This window comes from Diabrotica virgifera, chromosome 1 (genome assembly GCF_917563875.1).
Source record: "Diabrotica virgifera virgifera chromosome 1, PGI_DIABVI_V3a".
NCBI lineage: Eukaryota > Metazoa > Arthropoda > Insecta > Coleoptera > Chrysomelidae > Diabrotica > Diabrotica virgifera.
Genome location: NC_065443.1, coordinates 24,794,457 through 24,818,474, shown reverse-complemented (window position 1 = coordinate 24,818,474; position 24,018 = coordinate 24,794,457). Strand labels below are relative to the sequence as shown.

The window sequence follows — 24,018 nt, the reverse complement described above, 5'->3', positions numbered from 1 at the left end:
ATACAGAAAAGTCTGAGTATGTCGCTTTGAGATACACACAAGTGCTGTATATTTTTTCCGATGCGTCGGTGAAAATAATTAATTGAACATCAACAACTTTCTTTTGTAAAAGTAAGCATCGAGGTACCTTGACCTCTTCTATAGTTTTGAATGTCGATAAGAGGTTTTGCCAATTTTTCATAATGATGGGTGAGTCAATGGGTTGATCCCAGTCCAATTTCTGGGACCATATTTCCTGTATCAAGAGCTTAGCGTTCACAAGGACAGGGGATAACCATCCTAGCGGGTCATACAAAGTAGCAATGTAGGAGAGAATAGTACGTTTAGTAACAACATTAGCCAATTTGAAGATAGGAGTTTTAAACGAAAAGTGGTCGCGTTCTGAATCCCAGAATATGCCTAAGACTTTATCAGATCCCGTGAAGTTAAGACTGACTTCAGAGACGGGATTTAAATTGTGTTGAGACAGAAATTCTGAAGAACTGCAGTTCCACTTGTGGAGGAGGAAACCATGGGTTTCTAGCAAAGAAGTTAATTGTTCGAAAAGACAACTTAATTCATGAAGACTGTCAGCACCGCTGATCAGGTCATCCATATAGATAGATTCTTGCAGAACACTAGTAGCAAGTTCGTGGGTATGTTTGTTGTTGTCAGCGATGTGCTTGATAACTCTTTGAGCGATAAATGGGCTACTTGGGAGCCCGAAGGGTAATCTTTGAAATTGATAGCACCGTAAAGGCTGCTGAATATTGTCCCTAAAGAGAAAATTTAACAGAAATGTTTCAGTGGGACAAATGGCGATTTGTAGGAACATAGCCTTGATGTCGCCTACTAGTGCGAATTTAAACTGACGAAACTTAGCGAGAATGTCAAAAAGTTCATGTTGGACGACATAACCTTTGTCTATGACGTCACTGAGGGAGATTCCCGTAGACGATTTATTGTTTGGATCGAAAACTATACGAGTGGAAGTAGTAGAGTTGGATTTGAAAACGGGAAAGTGAGGGAGAAAGTAATTAGGTTTACCTGAGTCATTTAGCATTTTTAACGGCACTTGAATTATTTGTCCGTTATTGAGATATTCCGATATAATGTCCTGATATTTTTCCAATAAATCAGGGTTGAGTTGAAAACGTTTCTCGAGACTGAGAAAACGTCTTTTTGCCGAGAGAAACGAATTTCCCATGTCTATATCTTCGATAGGGAGTTTGAGATTGAGTGTGGACTCATATCGTCCATTGGGGAGAACATTAACATGTTTTACAAAATTAATTTCAGCGGGGTGATCATTAATGAGATCGGTGTTCTGAGGAGCGGCTTCTTCCAGCTCCCAGAATTTTTGTAAATGATCGGATAGTTCCTCGTTGGACACTACCGGCTCATTTACGGCGGAAGGAGTGTTATGAGAACAACAAGTAACGAGAGAGTTTGAATAAAATTCCAAAGCCTTTTTAGTATTTTTCGACTTAAGAGCAAAGTCTGGAACTGACCCTGATATCGTGTACCCGAGTAGAGTGCGTTGAAGAACGGGAAGACCTTTTCCCAAACGAATTATTTCAGGTTGAATGATATCGTTATACAGGTCTGCACCGAGCAGGATACCAATTGGGGATGTTACATGGAACATCGGATCACCTAATGGTATCTCTGAGGGTATGTTTAGTTTGCTCGCCGAAATAGAAATTTGAGGAAGCGGATTTGTTATCTTTGGGAGTACAGAGCACGAGATGTCAAAAGGAACGTCGTTAGCGACAGCGAAAATTGTTGTATCTACAATAGATTGAGACGAGGATGAGGTGGAGTTAATTCCATTGATCCGTAATTTTCCATCTCTAGTGGTGAGTGACAGTTCCTTTACGAGGTCAGCACTAATAAATGAAACCTGTGAGGCCGAGTCTAAAAGTGCCTTTGCGAAGACCCTCTTGCCGCTAGGAGCGACAAGATAGACCTGGAGTGTGCTTAATAACACCAAATGATTATCAAGCGAGGCTGCAGATAGAGCCATTGAATGTGGAGTCGAATTTTGAAGATTAACTTCCGTTTCAGGAGCTCTAACATGTGAGGGCCCCTGTTGTGAATTACCCTGTGTATGGGAGTTATTTGAGATAGCGGTTTTATTATGATTATTTGAGTTGTGTTGGCCAACAGCCGCGGAAGGGTTACTATGACCCGTTTTGTCGAAATGGAGCAACGTGTGATGACGAGATTTACAAACTATGCAAGAGAATTTGGATTTACACTGATCGAGCATGTGAGACCCAAGACAATTAATACAAAATTTATTTTGTTTGACAAAACTAAAACGTTCTTTAGAATTCAACTGCTTGAACTGAGGACAAGAGTAGATCGAGTGAGAGTCGTTGCAATAGGAACATTTCTTAGGACCTAAGCGAGGCGAAAGGTTACTGGTAGAAGTGTCTGAGGCTAGGTGTAAAGAGTGTCTGGAAGTAGTAGTCGATTTTGGTTTTGATTGAGATTGAATATTCTCAAGATGAACAACGCGTGTCTCGATTTCCCCTAGAAAATGGACAAAATCAGGGGTAGCTTGGCTACCACCGGATTGGAACTCAAGAGCCCTAATGGTAGGTGCGTCGAGTTTCTGAGTAGCGATATGTATGAGAAGTAAATGCAAGAGATCTGAAGGGGGCCTATTCAAGTTCAATAGGGCCTTGAAATTATTTGACATGACCGTATGAAAATTTCTTAATTGTGAGTGATTTGCGTTTCCAGAAATAGGAGGCGCATCAAGAATTTGAGAGATGAGAGTTTTGATAAGCGATTTAGAGTTGGCGTACCTTTGTGTCAGGTTATCCCGGGCTATTTTGTAATTGTCACCTGTGAGTGGGATATGCTCGAGAAGCGTCAAAGGCTCGGAAGTTAGAAAACTTTTGAGGTAAATGAGTTTTTCCAGATCACTTAATGTAGTATCAGATCCTATTATTGTATCAAAGGTCTCAATGAATGAATTGTATTCAGTAACTAAGCCACTAAATGGTTTTAACTGAATACGAGGGAGGTTTACTGTTCGTTGCCTAGCCATAGACTGTGAGGTTAGAGAAGAATTAGGGTCAAATTGGAGGGAGGGGGTAGCAGTCACATTAGAACTTTCAATGACCTCTAACCTTTCTTCCAATAGAGAAATTGTATCCAAATATTTATCAAAAACCACAGAGGAATCAGTAGAGGGGGTAGGTTCCTCGGGGATCGTCTCCAGCACATTTTGAGCATCGCGGAAAAGTCCGTAAGAATGTTTGAGTTGTGAAATTATTTCACGAATTTTATATTTGTTTAGAGAATTAAGAGTTGTGGGAACCGAATCAGCCAACTTGGTTATATCAAGTTTTGCGGTGAGCCTCTGTCGGTTATATTTTGATCGGTCAGCCATGTTGCGAGAATGTGAGATTAGATAGATTATTTGCAAATGTCTAAACCTATAAATCGATGCGAAAATGAGAGAATATGTACAATATATTATATATTACACGTTTAATAGTGTGAGATTGGCTTAATAGTATCACCCTGTATGAGCGCAGATTAGTATATGAAATGCAAAACTATAAAATTTCAAAATATATGCAATTTTCCAAAATGGGTATTTTTCAGCAAGTGTGAGACACCCTTAACAAGTATTTAAATTAATTAAATTGAAGGAAAAAACAATTATTTATTTTCTATAGTTTTCTAGAAGTGTAAAATGAGCTTAAGCGAAGCTAAATGTAGCAAAAACTTACAATTTATGCAAGAAAACAAAATTATTTTTAATAATTTTTGTAACCTGTGAACCAGGCTTAATCGGATTCAAAATTATAAATTTAATTTAAATCAAAAGGTTGAACAAACAATGTTAAAATTATAACACCCGTACTATCAGCCAAGAAATGAGTACACTTTTTGTATACTATAAACAGAAAAATATATTTACGAAAATAAAATAATGTAATATATGCAAATATTTTTTCATACAAACAAAACGACTCCTTTATTTGAACAAAGCAAGTAGTTTCTGAAATTGCACGTGTAGACCGGGCTTAACAACCTACCAGCTATTGTAGAGACGTGCTGGGTTAAATACTGAGAATTTGAGTGCAGAAAGAGAGGAATATTTTATTTTTGTGCCGGGGCGGCGTGGCTTGGAAATTTCCAAATGCAACAGAAAGACACTATAAATGAAAAACCGTTATTCTCAGAATAGAGATTATCAAAATATGCAAATACGAAGGACCTTGAGGATTTAATTAATAAATAATTAATATGATACGGCTCGATGGAACAGAAATGTTTAGGCAATACGTAAAGTATCCTTAACAATAGTAACCTATACTTATTGTACGGTTATAGAGTATATTCCCATAGGTAAGCTGGTTAAGAGTAGATAACGATTTTTCATATGTAATTTAAAGTATTATCTGCATAAATGGCACAAAGAATATTTGCTACGAGAGGTATATGGTTCAAAATGCATACAGTATCACGACTAATAAGTTATGTTCACATACATGTAGAGTACTTACAGTTTTATTCCTTGATGACGTGTCACATCAGAGCTCTGATTGAATTCCATAATCCATTTGGTTCATTTGTAAGGCACTCACTAATACGCTAAATAAATCATCGTCGATAATACTGAGCAGATTGAATTATCTGAGCGGTATAAAACGATAGCAAAAAAAGCCGGTAAAATGCGGCCTTTTTACGAATAGCGGGAGCGTCGATAGATTAGAGATGATTCTCGTTAGGAAGCTTTTGACGATCTGCCCCGGCGAGGGGTTCAAATGCGAGTCTCAACAATAACCTGGAGTTTCCAGAAAGGTTACATAAATACTACTTGAATTTTAAGTAATCAGTAGTACAGGGGCGTAACTAATTATTTTAGTGAGCCGTGTATAATATATTTATTGTACAAGTGGCTATAGCCAAATCCTACTTTTAAAAAAATCTTTTCAAAATAATAATAGATAAAAACTGGCAAGTTTCAGATTTTTATTTGTACTATTTCTTGGAGTGTGACTGAAAGGGTTAAAATGCTCTTGATTTTTAATTAAAATCATTTCTGAAGCGTTAAAATTCTTTGAAAACTTCTTTGTCAACGATATTAATTAAAATAACCAACAAATTTTTCTTTTCACAATCTATTTGAATTATATTTTTACTTAAAACCAATGATATTTCCACAGTAAATGCTTTTTAATTGATCAGTAAAAAATAATCCGAAATATTATAATAGTTTAACGTTTCCCGAATAATAGTATAAAACAGATCCTAATATTACAAGTTTTTATTTATTTCTCTTTGCATTGTAATAAATATAATCCTTACATTAACCAATACTATTATTTAAATGTAAATAATTTGGTATAAACTAGGTCAGCTAGACAACACACAGTTTGGATTTAGAGGTTGAATGCGAACAAGAGAGGCATTTTGCACAATGATGTACTATCACAAAAATGCAGGCAATATAATAAAAAGGTATTCATGTGCTATATAGATTTCCAGAAAGCGTTTGACAGAGTCCAACATGGTAAACTCATACATGCATTGAAACACATACACCTAGATCCCAATGATATAATAATCAAAAATCGATATAGTCCTGTCGCCAGTGGGGGTACAACGGCCTCCTAAATTCAGATCGACTTACCCAAGTTTTTTTTATGTATTTTGACCCGTAGAACATGAATTTTTTGGGTAACAGTTGATTCGGATGTCGATAAGATTGTTATAAACAAAGAACTTGAGGAATCACATAACGGCCATTTTTCGCAAAACAAAACATTTTTTTGTATTTCTGTAGGCGCGCATACAGAAATTTCTACGTAGATTACGTACATTAATACGCATGCATTGGGCACGGGAAACACTATGTGTTTATAGCTGTGTTTAACAATAAAAAAATTAATTTTTAGCAATGTAAATAATCAAAACCGATAGAATTTGACTTGATCTCTCAAATGCAGAAAGCGGAATTGCTATTTTATTTTTTAATCAAAAGTTATTCGGGTTCAAAAATTGCACTTTTTCGATTTTTTGAAAGTTCAACCGCGTTTATCTCGAAAACTATGCATCCTACGAAAAAACTTGTAAGACCATTTGTTGGTAAAACAACTGTTTTACCAACTGTTGTTTTGTAAACAACAAGCTGTTATGTAATTCCTCAAGTTCTTTGTTTATAACAATCTTATAGACATCCGGATCAACTGTTGCCTAAAAAATTCGTATTCTACGGGTCAAAATACATAAAAAAACTTGGGTAAGTCCATCTGAATTAAGGAGGCCGTTGTACCCCCCTGGCGACAGGACTAATACTACAATCAAACAGCGTTCGTACAAGTGGAAGATAGAGAGAGACAAACCAAGTGGAAATTCAAAGAGGAGTCAGACAGGGATGCGTGCTGTCGCCACAATTATTTAATGTGTACTCCCAACTAATATTTCAGGAGGCATTATGGGAAAGAGCTGAAGGTATAAGGATTGGAGGGAGCATCGTTAATAACATAAGATTTGCAGATGGTACCGCAATCATGGCAGAGAATACAACGATTTATAAATTCTTCTAGAAATCATTAAAGAGAAAGCAAAAGATGTCACTATCAACAAATATAGATAAAACCAAATACATAGTGATTTCGATAACCCCTGTTGACAATATACATCTGATATTGAAGGGTAAACTGTTAGAGTCGCGAAATACGTATATCTCAGAGCAATTATAAACTCACAGTTAGATCAAGATGCGGAGATAATGGTCCGAATAGAAATCGCTCTAAAAAGATTTACAAAATACAAGTGAATATTTACAAATAAGAAATTGAGTATGGCTATCAGATTGAGGTTCGTCGAATGTTATGTTTACTCGCAGCTTCTGTATGGGGTAGAAGCTTGGACTCTGAAAGCCCAATCCCTAAAAAATTGGAGACATTCGTAATGTGGCTATACAGGCGTATTCTGAAAATTTCTTGGACTGCAAAAGTCTTCAACGAAGAGGTGTTAAGACGAATTGGACATGTCAGAAAGCTTATAAACACAATTAAAACAAGAAAAACGTCGTATTTGGGACATATATTTCGAAACGATAAGTACTATATGCTAAACGTCACCATGCAAGAAAGAGTAGAGGAAAGAAAAGGCTTAGTAAGAAAGAAGAAATCTTGGCTGAGGAATATCAGAGATTGGACTAACCTCAATGTTGAACAGATATTTCACGCTGCAAAAAATAGGGAAGAGTTTAAAGCAGTGATCGCCAAGCTTCGTTAGAAGACGTCAAAATAAGAAAGAAGAAGGCCAGTCGATCTAGGATGTTCTAGAAAACCACACATGGAGAAAAATATACAAAGTAACGATCACAAGCACAATATAACGTTAATATGTAAGTTGTATTAACAAGCCGTATAGAAAAGATCTGAATAATGTATATAAGTAATAATAATAATAATAATATAAGGTAGACACATATACAAACGAACACGTACACCATGCTCAGTTAGCAAATCTCCTACAGCCGCATCACAATCAACTCATCATATTATAGTGAGATTTGGGCTGGCACTTCTGTGCTTCCTAATTCTAAGGAGTGAAACCATCACGTAAAGAATATACAAGAGTGTTGGAGAATTTTCTGGGATTATAGCATTAGAACGGTGCCTTAAAACAGTAAAAATACTTCGAGATAATACCACAAATCCCCCTCAACAAACAGAGAACGAGCAGACTAGGTCCGAGAACAACGTCACAAAAGTATTCAAGATGGCAATATTCCATGTAAGCTTAAATCATCTTGATAGTCAACTGGATCAGGCTCAAGCAGCCCAGATCCTAATAGACCAATTCACTGCAATTTAATAAAACGACATTTAGCGTAGACTCCCTGTGTCTAGTTAATCTTGATATTTATACCAAAAATTCATGAAGCAAACTTTGTAATATTTGAATACGTTTTATCAATTTAATTTGCGTATTGTTAGTAAACTACGTTTTGTTAGATACACACCAAAAACCCAATAACTACCAAAAACTGCATCGCGAAAAATTCAACAAAATAATACAAACAAAATAAATCAGTGCCTTCGCAAAATGAAACTCACGTTGTGTTGGTACTAAACTATTCGGCCCTGTTTAAAAAGTGTTTAAAGTAAAATAAAGATGAAATAAATATCAAACGAGGTATAGTTATGTACCAAAAACAAATAAATAGTTAAAGGGTAACAATTAAATATAATTAATTAGATTAAAAATGAATGCACCATTGGCTTATATTCTGTAACTACATATACCACAATTGAAACAAAATAACTGATATTGATTGAGTCCGGTCTATGCATCATTTGAACCAGACATTATCATTATTAGTTGGTAATTAGTAATTAAAAAATAATAAATTTATTGAAAATTTCGATGTATCATTACAGGGTACCCCGTCAAAATAGCCCCGCCGAAAAAGCTCCGACAAAATAGCCCCGACATAATATCCCGCACACAATGCAGTCCGACAAAATAGCCTGCAGACAAAATAGCCGCGAAACAATAGCTCGCCCACAAAATAGTCCCGACAAAAAAGCCCCCTTCAGAACTTATCATTAAATAATCCCTTAAAAATACATTTTTTCGGAAATGGTAATTATCCTCTATTCAGATGTTTATCTTAACTACATTAAATAAAAATGGTTTTTTCAAAGAACTCGAACCCTGTGTCTTCTGTTAGGAAAAACCAGGAAAAAAAATAAAGTCGTCCCAGGAAGGCAACTCATAAATATTGGCAATATCATTTTAAAGTCTTCTACTTTAAAATGTATAATATATTGTCTGAATTGCCCATAGGAATGAGTCAGATTAAATTAAATTATTAGAAGAATTTTTTTACTAAGCAACAACATTTTTGTTTAATTTATTTATATTTCGTATTTTGACAACGACGTCCGAAGTGGAAGTCGAAACGTTAATAAAATCATTTTTTTAAGTTAAATTGTGGCTTATTTCCCAATTAGAATAGTGATTTAAAATAAATGGTACTCTGTTAAAAGGTAAAACTTTTTATTGGGGGTGTTTTCGGCGGGGGTGTTTTCGCCGGGGCTGTTTTCGCCGGGGCTGTTTTAGCCGGGGCTGTCTTGACCGGGGCTATTTTGTGTGTGATCTATTTTGTCGGGGCTATTTTGGTTATGGGCTATTTTGTCGAGGCTATTTTGTATCCGGGCTATTTTGACGGGGCTGTTTTGATGGGGGTATTTTGACGGGTCACGATCATTACAGTTACAGTTATAACAATAATTGAATTATAGAGTCAAGAAAGGGCAAGTATCACTCGTTTCAATAATGTGTGTTGCCACCAAGGTTCTGGATGATACTCGTTATTCGATTTAGCATAGAAATGATCATGTTTTGGATGTCCCTTTGGAAAAAATTGGCCCATTTCTCAATGAGAGCAATTCAAAGCTCGTCACATATTGTTGGAGCAGGTATACAACGTCTTACATACCTTTTGATAAAGCTACATATATAATCAATAGGATAAGGGTCAGGACTTTGACCAGACCAGTCAATTTTTGAAATCATCTTCAAGATACTGTATTACAATTCTTGCCATATGTTGTCTCGCATTAGCAGCAAATCATTGCCAAAAAATCCAGCATGGTACACATGATGTTGTAGAATCTCCGTTATGTAACTCTGTGTTGTTAATGCTCCCCTCTCAATCAAGACGAGATTCGTGTGTGCCTCAAAGGAAATCCTTGTCAAACACCACCACATCCCTGAACCACCACCAAAGGCAACCCGGTGTAAAACCCATACCAGGTCGCTGTTGATGAAATCTGGTATCAAGAAATTGTAGGTAAGTTCTCCCTCAGTTGAACGACTAACATTCGATTGTCTTGCTACATCCATTTGACTTGCCCTTTGTACTTGGCAACTTTCTCGTTCTATTTGTAAAAGACATTTTGACATATAATTTTGGCCCATATTCTTGAAGTTAACAATATTAATTAATTATTTCAATTATTAATTAAGTAAATTATTAAAATTATTAAGAAATAAGGTGGCAGATAATTATGAAAGAAAACAATTGTACGCATTATATAACAATAAAACACTGAATACGTTTGTTTTCTATACTTCCACAAAATTTATTATTTACAACTATGTGACTACAGCTGTTTCGGCAGAGTGCCTTTATCAAGTGATATATGGTTTGCCTTTGGGTTTGTCTTTTTAAAGTCTTTAACTGAAGAGGTTGAGGAGTGGGGAGCTGTTTGTCTCGAGTTGGTCATTCAGTATTATATGTGTATTTTTCAATTTATTAATTTCCATAGATTCTAATAAAGATAGCTTAAGGCCTTTATTTTGAATATGCGGAACTTGAAGCTGTTCATTAAAGGAATGATTATGATCTAGAAGGTAAAGTGCGTATGTAGAAGTGTCTGTTTTTTCATTGTTGAAAGCCCGTTTGGGTTCTGTTATCCGTTTGTCAAAGGTTCTGCCAGTTTGACCGATGTAAGTTTTCGGACAGTCACCACAAGTTAGTTTGTAAACACCACTCTGTAGTTGTTTTCTCTTTCGGCTCTGATTGTTCTTAATATACATATTTGCTTAAGTTGTTGTTAGTTCTGAAAGCTGGTGTTATTCCTTTCTTTTTTATGTATCTGGCTATTTTTATTGTTATCTTGCCAGTATACGTGATAGAGCAGAATGTACTGTGCTCTTTCTGTGGTGGTGGATAGACTAATTTCAGGGCTTTCTTATGGAGTTTTTGGTTTAAAATTTTGTTAATTGTTTGTTCGTTATAGCCATTGCTTACTGCTATTTGTTTAATGATGTTCAGTTCTATCTCGAAGTTAATTTTTGACATGAGAATTTCCTTCAGTCTATGTATCATGCTATGGTAGGCTGCTAATTTGTGTTGTGTAGGATGGGATGATGAATTGTGTATAGTTGTGTCAGTATGGGTAGGTTTATGATAGACGGAGAACTCATGTTTGTTGTGTAGTCTGGTAATTGTTACGTCTAGAAAGTTTATGGACTTATTTTGTTCTGTTTCTATTGTAAACTCAATATTACTATGAAGTGAATTAATGTATGATAGAAATTGGACAAGTTGCCTGTTAGTTCCTGTAAAGCATACTAGTATATCATCCACGTATCTCCAACTATATAAGAACTGTTTTTGTTTACGGGATGTTTTCCAATCATACATTTCTTGAATACCAATTTCTATCATACATTAATTCACTTCATAGTAATATTGAGTTTACAATAGAAACAGAACAGAATAAGTCCATAAACTTTCTAGACGTAACAATTACCAGACTACACAACAAACATGAGTTCTCCGTCTATCATAAACCTACCCATACTGACACAACTATACACAATTCATCATCCCATCCTACACAACACAAATTAGCAGCCTACCATAGCATGATACATAGACTGACAGAAATTCCCATGCCAAAAAATAACTTCGAGATAGAACTGAACATCATTAAACAAATAGCAGTAAACAATGGCTATAACGAACAAACAATTAACAAAATTTTAAAACAAAAACTCCATAAGAAAGCCCTGAAATTAGTCTATCCACCACCACAGAAAGAACCCAGTACATTCTGCTCTATCACGTATACTGGCAAGATAACAATAAAAATAGCCAGATACATAAAAAAGAAAGGAATAACACCAGCTTTCAGAACTAACAACAACTTAAGCAAATACATTAAGAACAATAAGAACCGAAAGAGAAAACAACTACAGAGTGGTGTTTACAAACTAACTTGTGGGGACTGTCCGAAAACTTACATCGGTCAAACTGGCAGAACCTTTGACAAACGGATAGCAGAACACAAACGGGCTTTCAACAATAGAAAAACAGACACTTCTACATACGTACTTCACCTTCTACATCATAACCATTCTTTTAATGAACAGTTTCAAATTCTGCATATTCAAAATAAAGACCTTAAGCTATCTTTATTAGAATCTATGGAAATTAATAAATTGAAAAATAAGATATAATTCATATATTCAGATATAACTCTGAATGACCAACTCGAGACAAACAGCTCCCCACTCCTCAACCTCTTCAGTTAAAGACTTTAAAAAGGCAAACCCATAGTAATCTAAATCACTTGAGAAAGGCACTCTGCTGAAACAGCTGTAGTCACATAGTTGTAATAAATTTTGTGGAAGTATAGAAAACAAACGTTTTCAGTGTTTTATTGTTATATAAAATGAACTTCCATCAAGTAACGGTCGAATCCATCAATTAATTGTATGCATTAATTAAATCATTTGCACAAAAACATTTTTTATTACCGGTGCATTAATTTTTAATTTAAAACATTTAAAAATAGAACCTAGACTAGTTTAAAATATAGTTAAAGTCTTTTGAAAAGGTACTTACGTGCATTCATAATCATTCCACAGATCAACACACTCGAACGGATCAGGACAGATGACATTTGCACAGGGTTTGTTGGATGGACAATCCTTTTCTAAATTTCTAGCCATAGTCGCCTGCCCCCACTGTGTTCCGTTCATAGCTGGTGGAAGGGGTAGGTGTTTGCCTTCCAAGCGAATGTCATCCAAACAACCTGGACAATAAAATTATTTATCAATTTAAAAATGATCGTTATACAAGCCAAAAAATACAACATCTTAAAAGTAAAAGATCTACTATGCAAACAAGGAATTGGAATTCGTAAATACTAGGTTTTTACCCAATTTGACCGGAAGTATAACCGGAAGTTGATACTTGAACTCTGCATGTAACTTTGCGTCGATTAATATATGATTCCACTCATTTTGAATGAGTTATTTTTGCCAAACGTCCGGTCATTTTGACGTGAACCGGATCAAAGCCGGAACAAAATTTTCGAGTTTAACTTTAATTTGCGTCAATTGATAAATCACACCTTGACATTTATTGTTACAATCTTTTAAACGGAAGTGATGTTAAAACCAGAAGTACTTATATATTTGTTTTTGTCTCACTAAGGCGCGACGAATAATATATCGCTCGTACTATTTCGCCAACTTTAAAATGGTACTTCTGGTTGCCGCTCTGGAATAGGAAGTCAAGGTCAAATTTCTTACCTTTAATAGTATCTTTGGATTATGAACTTTCATTCGACACCTCATTTATCATTGTATCTATTCTAATAAAAGAGGAGTTGTGTTTACGTACGGACATATGGACGGACAGATACGCATTAATAATACAGTGAAGACGTTTGAGTTGGAATAAATTCTATTTCTCGAGAATGGGCGACTGAGATAAATCCCGAAACAGGTCGATTTTTATTTTTTAATTATTTTTTGGCATATATATCATACTAGTGACGTCATCCATCTGGGCGTGATCACGTAATCGATGATTTTTTTAATGAGAATAGGGGTCGTGTGATAGCTCATATGAAAGGTTATTCAATGCTCCATTAACTAATATAAACATTAACATAATTATTTACACAGGGTGCCCATTTTTTTTAATTAAATTAATTGAGACAAAAAGAAGAATGCACACATTTTATTTAATCGAAATACATTTTACTGCTGTCCGAAAACAGGAAAAATGTTTATTTGATAAATCAAAAATATTGCTTTCGCTTAAATTCAATTTTAGCTGCCACCCACCTGCCTCTTAGCAGTTTGAACATTTAATTTAAGCAAAAAGCAATGTTTTTTTTTTCAAATTAACATTTTTTTCTGTTTTCTGACAGTAGTAAAATGTATTTTGCATTAAATAAATTTCATACAATTTTAAACCTGTATAAATATTTATGTTAATGTATATATTAGTGAATAGAGAATTGAATAACCTTTCGAATGCGCTATCACACTACCCCTATTCTCATTTAAAAAAATCATCGATTACGACATCGCTCCCAGATGGATGACGTCACAAGTATGATATATATGCCAAAAAATTATAATTTAAAAATAAAAATCGACCTGTTTCAAGATTTATCTCCAGAGTCTCCTATTCTTGAGAAAATAAATTTATTCCGACTCAAACGTCCTCACTGTATACTGTGGAAATTAAAAATAGTCTTTTGTTTTACGTTTTATCCTTATTATTAAGCCTCAAAATTACTCCTGGAGGTAGAAAAAGTTAAATATCATATCTAAAACTGAACAAAATACTTTGGGTCTATATTCCACTATCAATACCAATCTCCCCCAAATTGCTTCTCCCTGTACGGTATTTTTTTCGTGAAATTAATTTTTGGAACTCATAATATAATACGTCTTTTTTCATTACATGTACCTCGAAAATTACTTTTTTTATCAAAAAAGGCCCACATATGATGTACCTAAAAGATGGATTGTGAAGTTTACTGTTGATTGATGATCAAATGTTATATGATATTTTGTAAACTCTCTATATAGAAAAAAAAACACTTTTGTAAATGGTGGAATACTATACAAAAAAGTAGATAATATGGTTAAAAATTAACCAAAATAAAAGATACTAGCAGGAGAGAAAGAAACAGACACAGAGGAAATTCAAAAGAATAAATATTTGATTAGAAGACATTTTTACGAAAAATGCAGATTTTGTTATTACAAAAGTAAATCATATTTACATTTCATAAACATGCAATTTTTTTAACTTCTTTGAAAAATTTGTTATATTGTAACTAAAGTATAACAAAACGTACCTTTCTGATAATCCGCATAAACCTCGAAAGTCCGGACGCCAGTGTATTCTGCTTTTCCTCCAGCATACACTCCTTCTTGTTTATCCACGAGCAACCACTGGTGCCCAATGAAGTTGAATGTTTCGTTGTATCGTCTACCTTCTCCACCATCCAGTTCTAACGTAGCAGCTGAACCATATCTGCTTACTCTTGCCACGTGCCACTGACCATCATCCACCGGAACGGCACTAAGCCAAATATCTCGTTCTTCGGTTCTGAGGGAGTTTAAGTTATATCTGAAGTAGAGTCTTGCATCTTTTATTTCTAGTATCGCATATTCACGATTGTGCTGATCGGATATTCTGAATAGCTCACCGTGTTCTTCTCTTGTTCTAAATCTCAGTTGCATTTGCGTTGAAAAACGATCTGGTTCAAAACTAAGAGCGTACTTAACGTATGACTGAGGCTTGAAAGAAGTTGGCGTTGTTTTTGAAGTACATGATGGTCCAGTAAATCCTGGATGACAGTGACATTTAGCTTCGTTGAAACTTCCCACACATGTACCGTGCTCCCAACATCTAGCTGTATTTTCCGATCTACCACACACTTCTTCTGTTTGAGGACAACCAGGTACACTATGTCTGGAAAGACCAGGATGGGCCAGATCATATAATTTGGAGTTGTGGAAGAGATTTCGAATGCAACCGTCAAAAGATTTGCCTACAGGCATATATTGCCAGTGGTAGTGAGTTGGATCGAACTGTTCTACATACAAACCTCCAAGCTGTAGAGGAGCATTGACGTTTAGATATTCATTGAATGGAGGAATTGTGCCTTGAGCTTGACAGCTACTGTCGTCGAACTCGGGTGGACTTCCATCTTCCATTTCAGCAATATCAGCTGATTTACAATAATCAACAACCATTCTTACGTTTTCTGTATCCCAGAATACGTCTAATCTATGCCATTCGCCATCATCTAACGTCTTTTTGGTTTTAACTCTAAGTTCTAGCGTTCCTGAACCAAAATCTAGAAGTAAACGTGGATATCCTCTTTCTAGTTCAACAGCTATATAATCTGATACCATGATTTCGTCTTTTTCAGGTGGTACAATGGGTCCATTATAAAGCAGTAATCCATCCGGTTTGCGGGTAATAAACTCAAAGTGAAGATGTGACGTGTCGCACATTTCTAGAGCTGGATACCATGCCCAACCGTTACCTCTGAAACTTCTTGAAGTTTGTTGACATCTTGGTCCGTTATATCCCGCTGGACAAGAACAAGACAACGAATAACGGGTCTCAATACATCTTCCACCATTATAACAAGGAGTATTTCGGCAATTTTCTTCTTTACTGAAGTTTCTAGCGCCGCAGGTACATTCAGCTAAAACGTCAACTCTAACCCCTACTAAAGCAGTTTTATTAGCATTCACCATGTACGGTAAGGCACTTATGTCTAAAGTGTTGGTACAAGATCCTTCACACATCTGATTTTCATACAAACACTCGTCAATTCCAACCATGGTTATGTTAATACCAACAGCTCTTTCGATTTCTTCTCTATGCATTAAGACTATGCCATTAAGTCTAACTGGCTTATAGTAAGGTGAGCCATGAGCCGAGAATCTCACGTCTGTTACTGGAGGATGTTTTCTTCGTAATTGGACACTGAACACATCCACGTTTTCTCGGTTTATGTTCAAAAGATCAGCTATTTTATCTCTGAACTTCTCAGCCATACTTTTCGATAAACTTTGAGAGTGATAATCCCATATTCTGATAAATTCTTCGTCTGTTATATCTGCTATTCGAACCGATCCAGAGTTAACTACTGCTTCATGAGGAATTTCTTTAACAGTGACCGTTACATTGGCTGCTACATCTGTCTGCGTATGTTTACGATCGTAAACTTTGAATCGTAAGTAGTATATGCCGTCTCGAGTTCCAGACTTCATGGAAATCATACCAGTATCTTCATTTAGTTTGAATCGTGGATGTTCTGGTCCTTCCCAGTAGAACTTTTTATCTGGCAGATCCCAGTCGTCTAAATCATAGACATAAACTCTTCCAATCTCTGTTTCGGGAGCCTGACCTTGATAGTTATATACAAATATTTCTTTGGAGCCTGGTTGCATTTTGTTGTCGTTGACATCACCAATGACTACAGTTAAGGTACTGGTGCCGGTCATCGCAGGATTGCCATGGTCTTTAATAACAATCGGAATGTAGTATTCTTTCTGTTGTTCTCTGTCGAATGATCGAAGAGACGTAATGATAGCCATACCGTCACCATTTGCGCCCTCTGAAAAAGAGGAGAGCATTAATATGTTGAATTGTAATGTTGAATAGAAAATATTATTATATATTAAAAAATTGTACTTATAAAACTTATAAAAAAACAGATTAGGTGCTGTAAATGGGTATAATTTAAAAATTGTGTAGCGAATGTTGAGATAGGTATTTACGGTATGCGGCAAAATAAACAGTACTGAAATTTGTATGCCTCAAAGTTGTATGTGTCAGGAGCCGAAACGTACTGAATGGTTTCCGAACGTCGATATAACGTATGTGAATGTCGTGATAATGTTAGGTGCTTCAGAATGGCTCTCAGTTTTGCAGAAAATTTTTTTATGGTGGAGTACTATTTTCCGTGAAACGGAAAAGGTCACGAGAACGGTTCAAGCTTAAAATCAACAATTTCAACGGTTTCAGCAGGACGGAACAACCTGTCACACTGCCAGGAAGTCTCTTCGAATACTGCGCGATCATTTTGAGAGTTGCCACTCACCAGAACTAACGCCACCAGATACGTACATATTATGGGGAATGCTGAAGTAGTCAGACAGATACATCGCATGCCATTTCGGAATTGTGGACTAGAATTAAAGGTTTTTTCGCGACAGAGTTTGCCTGATCTAGAAATTTGCCTTGGGAGGGGAAATTTGCATTATGGGAGAACTTCCAATGAAAACCAACCAAAAAGACATAAAAAAGATAAACTCAGATTACATAAAAGACAAATAATAACTTATAAGCGTTAAGTTCTCTTAATTCTCCTAACTAGCGTGATTATTGGGTTAAATTTTGTCTTTCTGTGGTTTCGGCTTCATGTCAGCTAGTATATTTTTATGTTTGAACAATTTTTTTCTTTAATTTTGGACCTTGTTAGGAAGGAAATTTCCCAATTTTCCCTCCCCGTAGATCCGCCACTGGCCAGAAGGCATCTTTAACATCTGTTTTATCGTGAATGTGCGTCGTCGTGAATAATGTTTGCAAGGCTATATCATGTATATTAGATATATAAATAGTCATAAACATTTCAATATTCATTTCAGTACCTACTGTTTATTTTGCAGCATACTGTACTTTTAAAACGCAGTTATTAAATTTTTTGACAAAGCATATGGGAACAATAAGGTTAGTATAGCCTCCATGATACAACTGATAAAAATACTTAGCCTACTGAAGCCTACTAATACACTTAGCTGCGGGCAAGGGAATGATCATAGGCTCAAATTTTTTCCAACGAATGGTCAAACAACCAACCACATAGATGCTAATAGACATAGGCGTAACCAGGATGATCCTAAGCGGGGGTTAAAACTACCTGAAAGGGGGGGTTAAAACTACCTGAAAGGGGGGGTTAAAACTACTGGAAGGCCTCTGAGGGCTATGGTGTTAAGCGTATAGAGCTCAAAGTACACATCCCAATGGGGGGGGGTTATAACCCCCAAAACCCCCCACTGGTTCTGCCTATGCTAATAGACAGTAGAACGGCAACAAATGTAAACGTAAAGGCAGACAAAATATGCAGAAGAAAGAAGAGAAGATACCAAAACGACCCAGTACTAAAAATAAAGGAAGATTTCAGTCAGGGTGATACTAGAGGAGGATATAAATTCCTGAACAACTCAGATAGGATAAACCAAGCACTAATCATTTTACAAAAAATATTGAAGAACAAATTATCATTGATGATGCAGTAATAAAAGCAGGCTGGAAAATCTATTTCGAGAGTCTCTTAACAGACTAACTACAAACAAACAAACAAACAAATACAGCCCATGCAGTAATGAATTTAGAGATAGAAGATTCGAACCAGAGTAATAAATATATTTATATCTAGTAACGGTCATTGCAGTGAATAGTAAAAAAGATAAAAAATACTGGCAAATCTTGCAAAAAGGAAAAAAAATAGCAAGGCGATCTATTTGTGGCAAGGGTATTAGAAAACTCTGAGTTTTTAGAGCAACAACTCCCAAATCCACGTAGGAAGCTACAGCTACCTGAGGAAAGGAATTTTAAACATATAAAACGTTTAAAACAAATAGTAAGGTTACTGCGAGCGAATATTAAAGAAGTTAATAATTATTTTCATATTTAGCAATACAGAAAAAACAATTTCTTGTCACCCTTTCTGTATTTTAATATTTTTATATTTTAATATTTTATATTTTAATATAATATTTTAATATTTTTCTATATTTTAAATACCCTTTCTGTATTTAGTCATAATATTTTTATGGTAATCCAATATCTTGTGCTATATTTGATCCGTATAAATACAGTATGTCCCTGTAAGTTGTATCCATATGGAAAACTTTTTTATTATTAATTTTACGAAAAAAAGTTATTCTTTATAAAAAGCTCTGCATGGTCCAAAACCTAAGATTTAACCATCAAATATAAATTTTTTTTGAATATTATACGAGGTATGTCAAAAAGTTTGAATTTCACTCAAGAGTAAAGTAGCTTTATTTTTCACAATATTGAAAATTGCTATTATGAAAAGTGGTGTGGAATTAAAAACTGTATTCTAGTATGCAATTACATCCTTCTAATTGAAAAATTTTTTATTTGAAAAATTATGGATAACTACAGTTATTTTAATTCAGATAACTCTTTTATTATTAATTTTACGAAAAAAAGTGATTCTTAATAAAAAGGTATGCATGGTCTAAAATCTAAAATACAATCATCTTATGTCAAATTTTATCAATTTTATACGAGGTATGTCAAAAAATATGAATTTCGCTCAAGAGTAAAATACTTATATTTTTCACAATATCGAAAATTGTTATTATGAAAAGTTATTTAGAATTAAAAACTATGTTTTAGTATGTAATTACATCCTTCTAATTGAAATATTCTGAACTATAAAGGTACTTTACTTTTGATTTAAATTTATCTTTTTTGACATACCTCGTATAAAATTGATAAAATTTGATATAAGATGGTTGTATTTTAAGTTTTAGACCATCCAGAACTTTTTATTAAGAATCACTTTTTTTCGTAAAATTAATAATAAAAGAGTTATCGGAATTGAAATAACTGAAAAAATAATGAGTTATCCATAATTTTTCAAATTTTTTTTTTTTTTCAATTAGAAGGATGTAATTGCATATTAGAATATAGTTTTTAATTCCAAACAACTTTTCATAATAGCAATTTCCAATATTACGAAAAATAAAGCTACTTTAACCTTGAGTGAAATTCAAACTTTTTGACATACCTCGTATAATATTTAAAAAAATTGATATTTGTTGGTTAAATCGTAGGTTTTGGACCATGCAGAGCTTTTTATAAAGAATAACTTTTTTTCGTAAAATTAATAATAAAAAAGTTTTCCATATGGATACAACTTACAGGGACATACTGTATAACTGATTTATCTCCATCTGCAAACGCTACTCGCAAAAACAAAACCTTATACCTTAAAGATAAACGAGTATTTGATACCGAGACGTCTTATTCATAAATTGCTAATCCATGTAGTTTTCGCCGAAGAACTTTTCTGAGTGTTTGCCAACTTTATAAACACTTTCAAGGAGACCAAAAATATGTTTCCTTCCAAAAGTCGCAAACATCATCAGGGGACTCCAACACACGTGTTAAAGTAGTACATAAGTACGCTGACAACAAACAAACATTGACACCATTATATATCGTTTTAGAGAAATGAAACGCGGGGTGAAAAATATTGGCAAACATCGAAAGGGGTCGTTTGATTTACTTTTCTTTTCCTTTGTAATTCTTGTTTTTCTATTGACGATCGTTGTGTGCATTTAGGAAAAATGTTTACAGCGAACTTCCTCGCATTTTGTGCCAACTCACTGTGTTCAAGGACTCTTTTGGAAGAAATATGGATATAAAATTGTTGTTTTTTTTAAAGGAGTATCTATTTTATTGAAACAAACACTAACAGATAGTTCAGAAAAATAAGGAAAACAACATCATGTTGGTGACACAACCCCCTCCAGGCCGAAACGAAATTTTTTGAGTAGTATGGACATTATAATAATAACCTATATATTTCCTGCAGCCGATTTTGATGATATACATAGTTCTAAACAAATGAAGATCAAGAAACGGTAAATTTTCGCTTTTTTCGTCTATTACCAAAAAGTTAAGCATTTTAAACAAATTTGAGAGCAAGAAACTCATAAATCGTATAAAAAAAACTTCAATATGGCGTTCGCTGAATATGTCTATCCTTATTGGTTGGTTAAAAAATTGCAAAATAAATCATAAATTTTGAGTTTTTATAAATATTCATAACTTATGTAAAAATTAACTTAGAACCTTCTTATTACACGGAATCATATTACACGAAATCATACCTTAAATTTCAAAGCAATTGGTCAAATAGTTTAAAAGTTATTTAATTTGTTTATCCCAAATTAATCTTTTTACAACACTATAAGTCAGAAAATGATGAAGTTACAGTAATACTTTGGATAGTTTATGAGAGAAGAAGATTAACACTATTAATTTAATTAAAAAAAATTAAAAAAAACAAAAAATAATTCTAAATATTGCAAAATTATTTTGCAAGAACATGTGAAAAAAAAAAGGGGGAGGCTAACTTCGTCCCTAATTGTGCTAGGGCAATTGTTTTTCTTCCTAAACGTGTATAACAATTCAGTCTTTCTAAATATGAAAAAATAGTTTTTCTACGGGTAACGGTTAAAAAGTTATTCTAATTGTTTATAAGTAAGCAAAAAATCGACATGATCTTGCAAAATAATTTTACAGTGTTTAAAATTACTTTTTGTCATTTTTTTTAAATTAAGTTAATAGTATAAATGTTCTTCTTTCATAAACTGTCCGAAGTATTACTGTAACCTCATAATTTTTTGACTTATAGTGTTGCGAAAAAATGAATTTGGGATAAACAAATTAAATAACTTTTAAACTATTTGACCGATTGCTTTAAAATTTAAAATATAATTTAAGCACAAGAAGTGTATAATATTAGAAATAATGCCAGAGACAGTTATTATAGTTCTTTATTAATTGTTGAACAACCATGATGCCACACAAGAATGAGTAGACAAGCGAGTGACATAAGGCAGTGACTAATCATCCGCCGGACGGTATACAGTATCGGATATGTTCCGAATACCAACATTATAATACATCTCCCCTTTTAAATTACAAAGGTCTTTAACATTAGGAGTAAAATAAAACTGGTTTTAATTCACACTGGTTTTACTTCCTTGTTTACATTATCTTTTAAAGGTTGAGCAAACGGTGTGGGAGACAGGATGTTTTGCTCTGGGGATCTATTTATTATAGGTAACGTCTTGGGTGGATTGTTATCAGAAGAAATATCATCTCTTTCAAATTCTTCATTCAAAATGGGGTTCTCCACCCTGAATGTATTGGGTGATGGTCGAAGATCCACACGATTTCTTCTAACAACATTCCCCTCTTTATTTTCTACCAAGAATGACCTAGGTGAATCATGCTTTGCTACAACCCTGCCTGGTTCCCAACATTTCTTTACATGGTTATAAACCGTAATATTATTATCAATATCTAACTCTTTTAAGTCTCTCACATGTTGATTATAATAATCTAAATTCTTTCTTTGCTTAGCGATCAATTTCTCTTTAATATTTTCACATAAACTTGGACGTAGCAACACATTGGAAACCGGCAATTTTGTTTTGCAAACACGGCTCATAAGGCTGCGATGGAGAGTAGTCCATATACTTAAGTGGTGTGTTTCTATACTGAAGTAACGCAATATGTATGTCAGTGCCATCATTAAGGCACTTTTTTATCATATTCTTTGCAATGGATACCGCTTTTTCCGCTAATCCATTGGCACGTGGATAATTTGGACTTCTTGTCACAATGATAAAATTCCATTCCTGACCAAAGCTTCGAAAACAAGAGCTATTAACTCTATTTACATTATTCTTTTCAACTATGACAAGAGGGTTTAACCATTTAGTGGGCTTATCAACTTTCGAAATGACACCTTGATCTTCTAATTCTATTAATTTTGATCTAACTCTAGCATATAAAACTCTAGGAACCCTCCTTACACGTTGAACCACTGGTACAACATTTTCTTTTAAAGTTATATGATGTTGACCTGGAAACTTGCCCAACTTTCCATCAAAAACAGTTGGATAAGCCTTAATAACATCATTAAACGTTTTAAAATTAGCACCCTTATTTTCATAAACCTGTGTACTATTAATTCTTTTAATTAAATTCAAGGTTACACAAGCTTCCAGGCCTAACAGAGGTATCTGATCATTGGCTTTTACAACTTCAAATGTCAAAACATGACCTACATTATTTTTATTATAACAGTTTAATGCAACTTTACCAAGAGATCTAGTTTTAAAATCAATACTACCATATGAAACTAGAGTCACTTTTGACTTAAGCAAACAAGCATCTGGGCACACCCGATTCAGTACATTTAATGGCATTACGCTTACCTCAGCACCAGTGTCTAGTTTGAACTTGATTTTCCGCTCATTTACCTGGAGCTCCTCTGTCCACATGCGGTTGCTGCCCTCATGAACCGCCCCAACATGCCTGCCTAATGAGCTTACATAAAACTCTTCACCTTCGCTGTCAGTCTGTTCATGTTCTTCGACATGATGTACCCTTCGTTTGGACCCACTTGCCTCGTCCGATCCAAGTTTTCCCTTACTTTTGCAAACATTAGCAAAATGATGTCTCCCTTGGCACTTGGCACACGTTTTGTTATACGCCGGACACTTTCTTGGAGGGTGAGAGTACCCGCAAAACCTGCATGATTCTCTGTTACCTGAGCTGTTACTGCTACCACTACCACTATCTGCTTGCTTAGATGGTTTGCGGTCAATCTTCTTAACCACATTCAACTGTACTACCTCCTGCATCTCTTTTGATAAATTTTTGCTGGTTTCTGAAGCACGACAAATGTTTATTGCTTTTTGTAGAGTTAGAGACGTTTCTCTAAGCAATCGTTCTTGGGTGCCCTTTTCAAAAATGCCCATGACTATCCTGTCTCTTAACATGTTATCTTGATCCAGGTACTCTGTGGTTTTTATGGCTTTACGAAGTTCCGTCACGAATGAGTCAAAAGACTGACCCTCTTT

The 24,018-nt window shown here is 34.6% G+C and overlaps 1 protein-coding gene across 3 annotated transcripts in view; it reads right to left on the bottom strand.

The window, feature by feature from the left end:
• LOC114324182 (neural-cadherin-like) overlaps nt 1-24,018 on the bottom strand; it is a 740,245-nt gene that overhangs the window by 52,964 nt on the left and 663,263 nt on the right. For all 3 annotated transcript variants that reach the window (XM_028271940.2, XM_050655305.1, XM_050655301.1), the window contains exons 7-8: nt 14,649-16,931; nt 12,389-12,578 (exon numbers count right to left, since the gene is read on the bottom strand). In XM_028271940.2, coding sequence (XP_028127741.1) covers nt 12,389-12,578; nt 14,649-16,931 — 2,473 coding nt within the window. The remainder of the gene's footprint in view (nt 1-12,388; nt 12,579-14,648; nt 16,932-24,018) is intronic.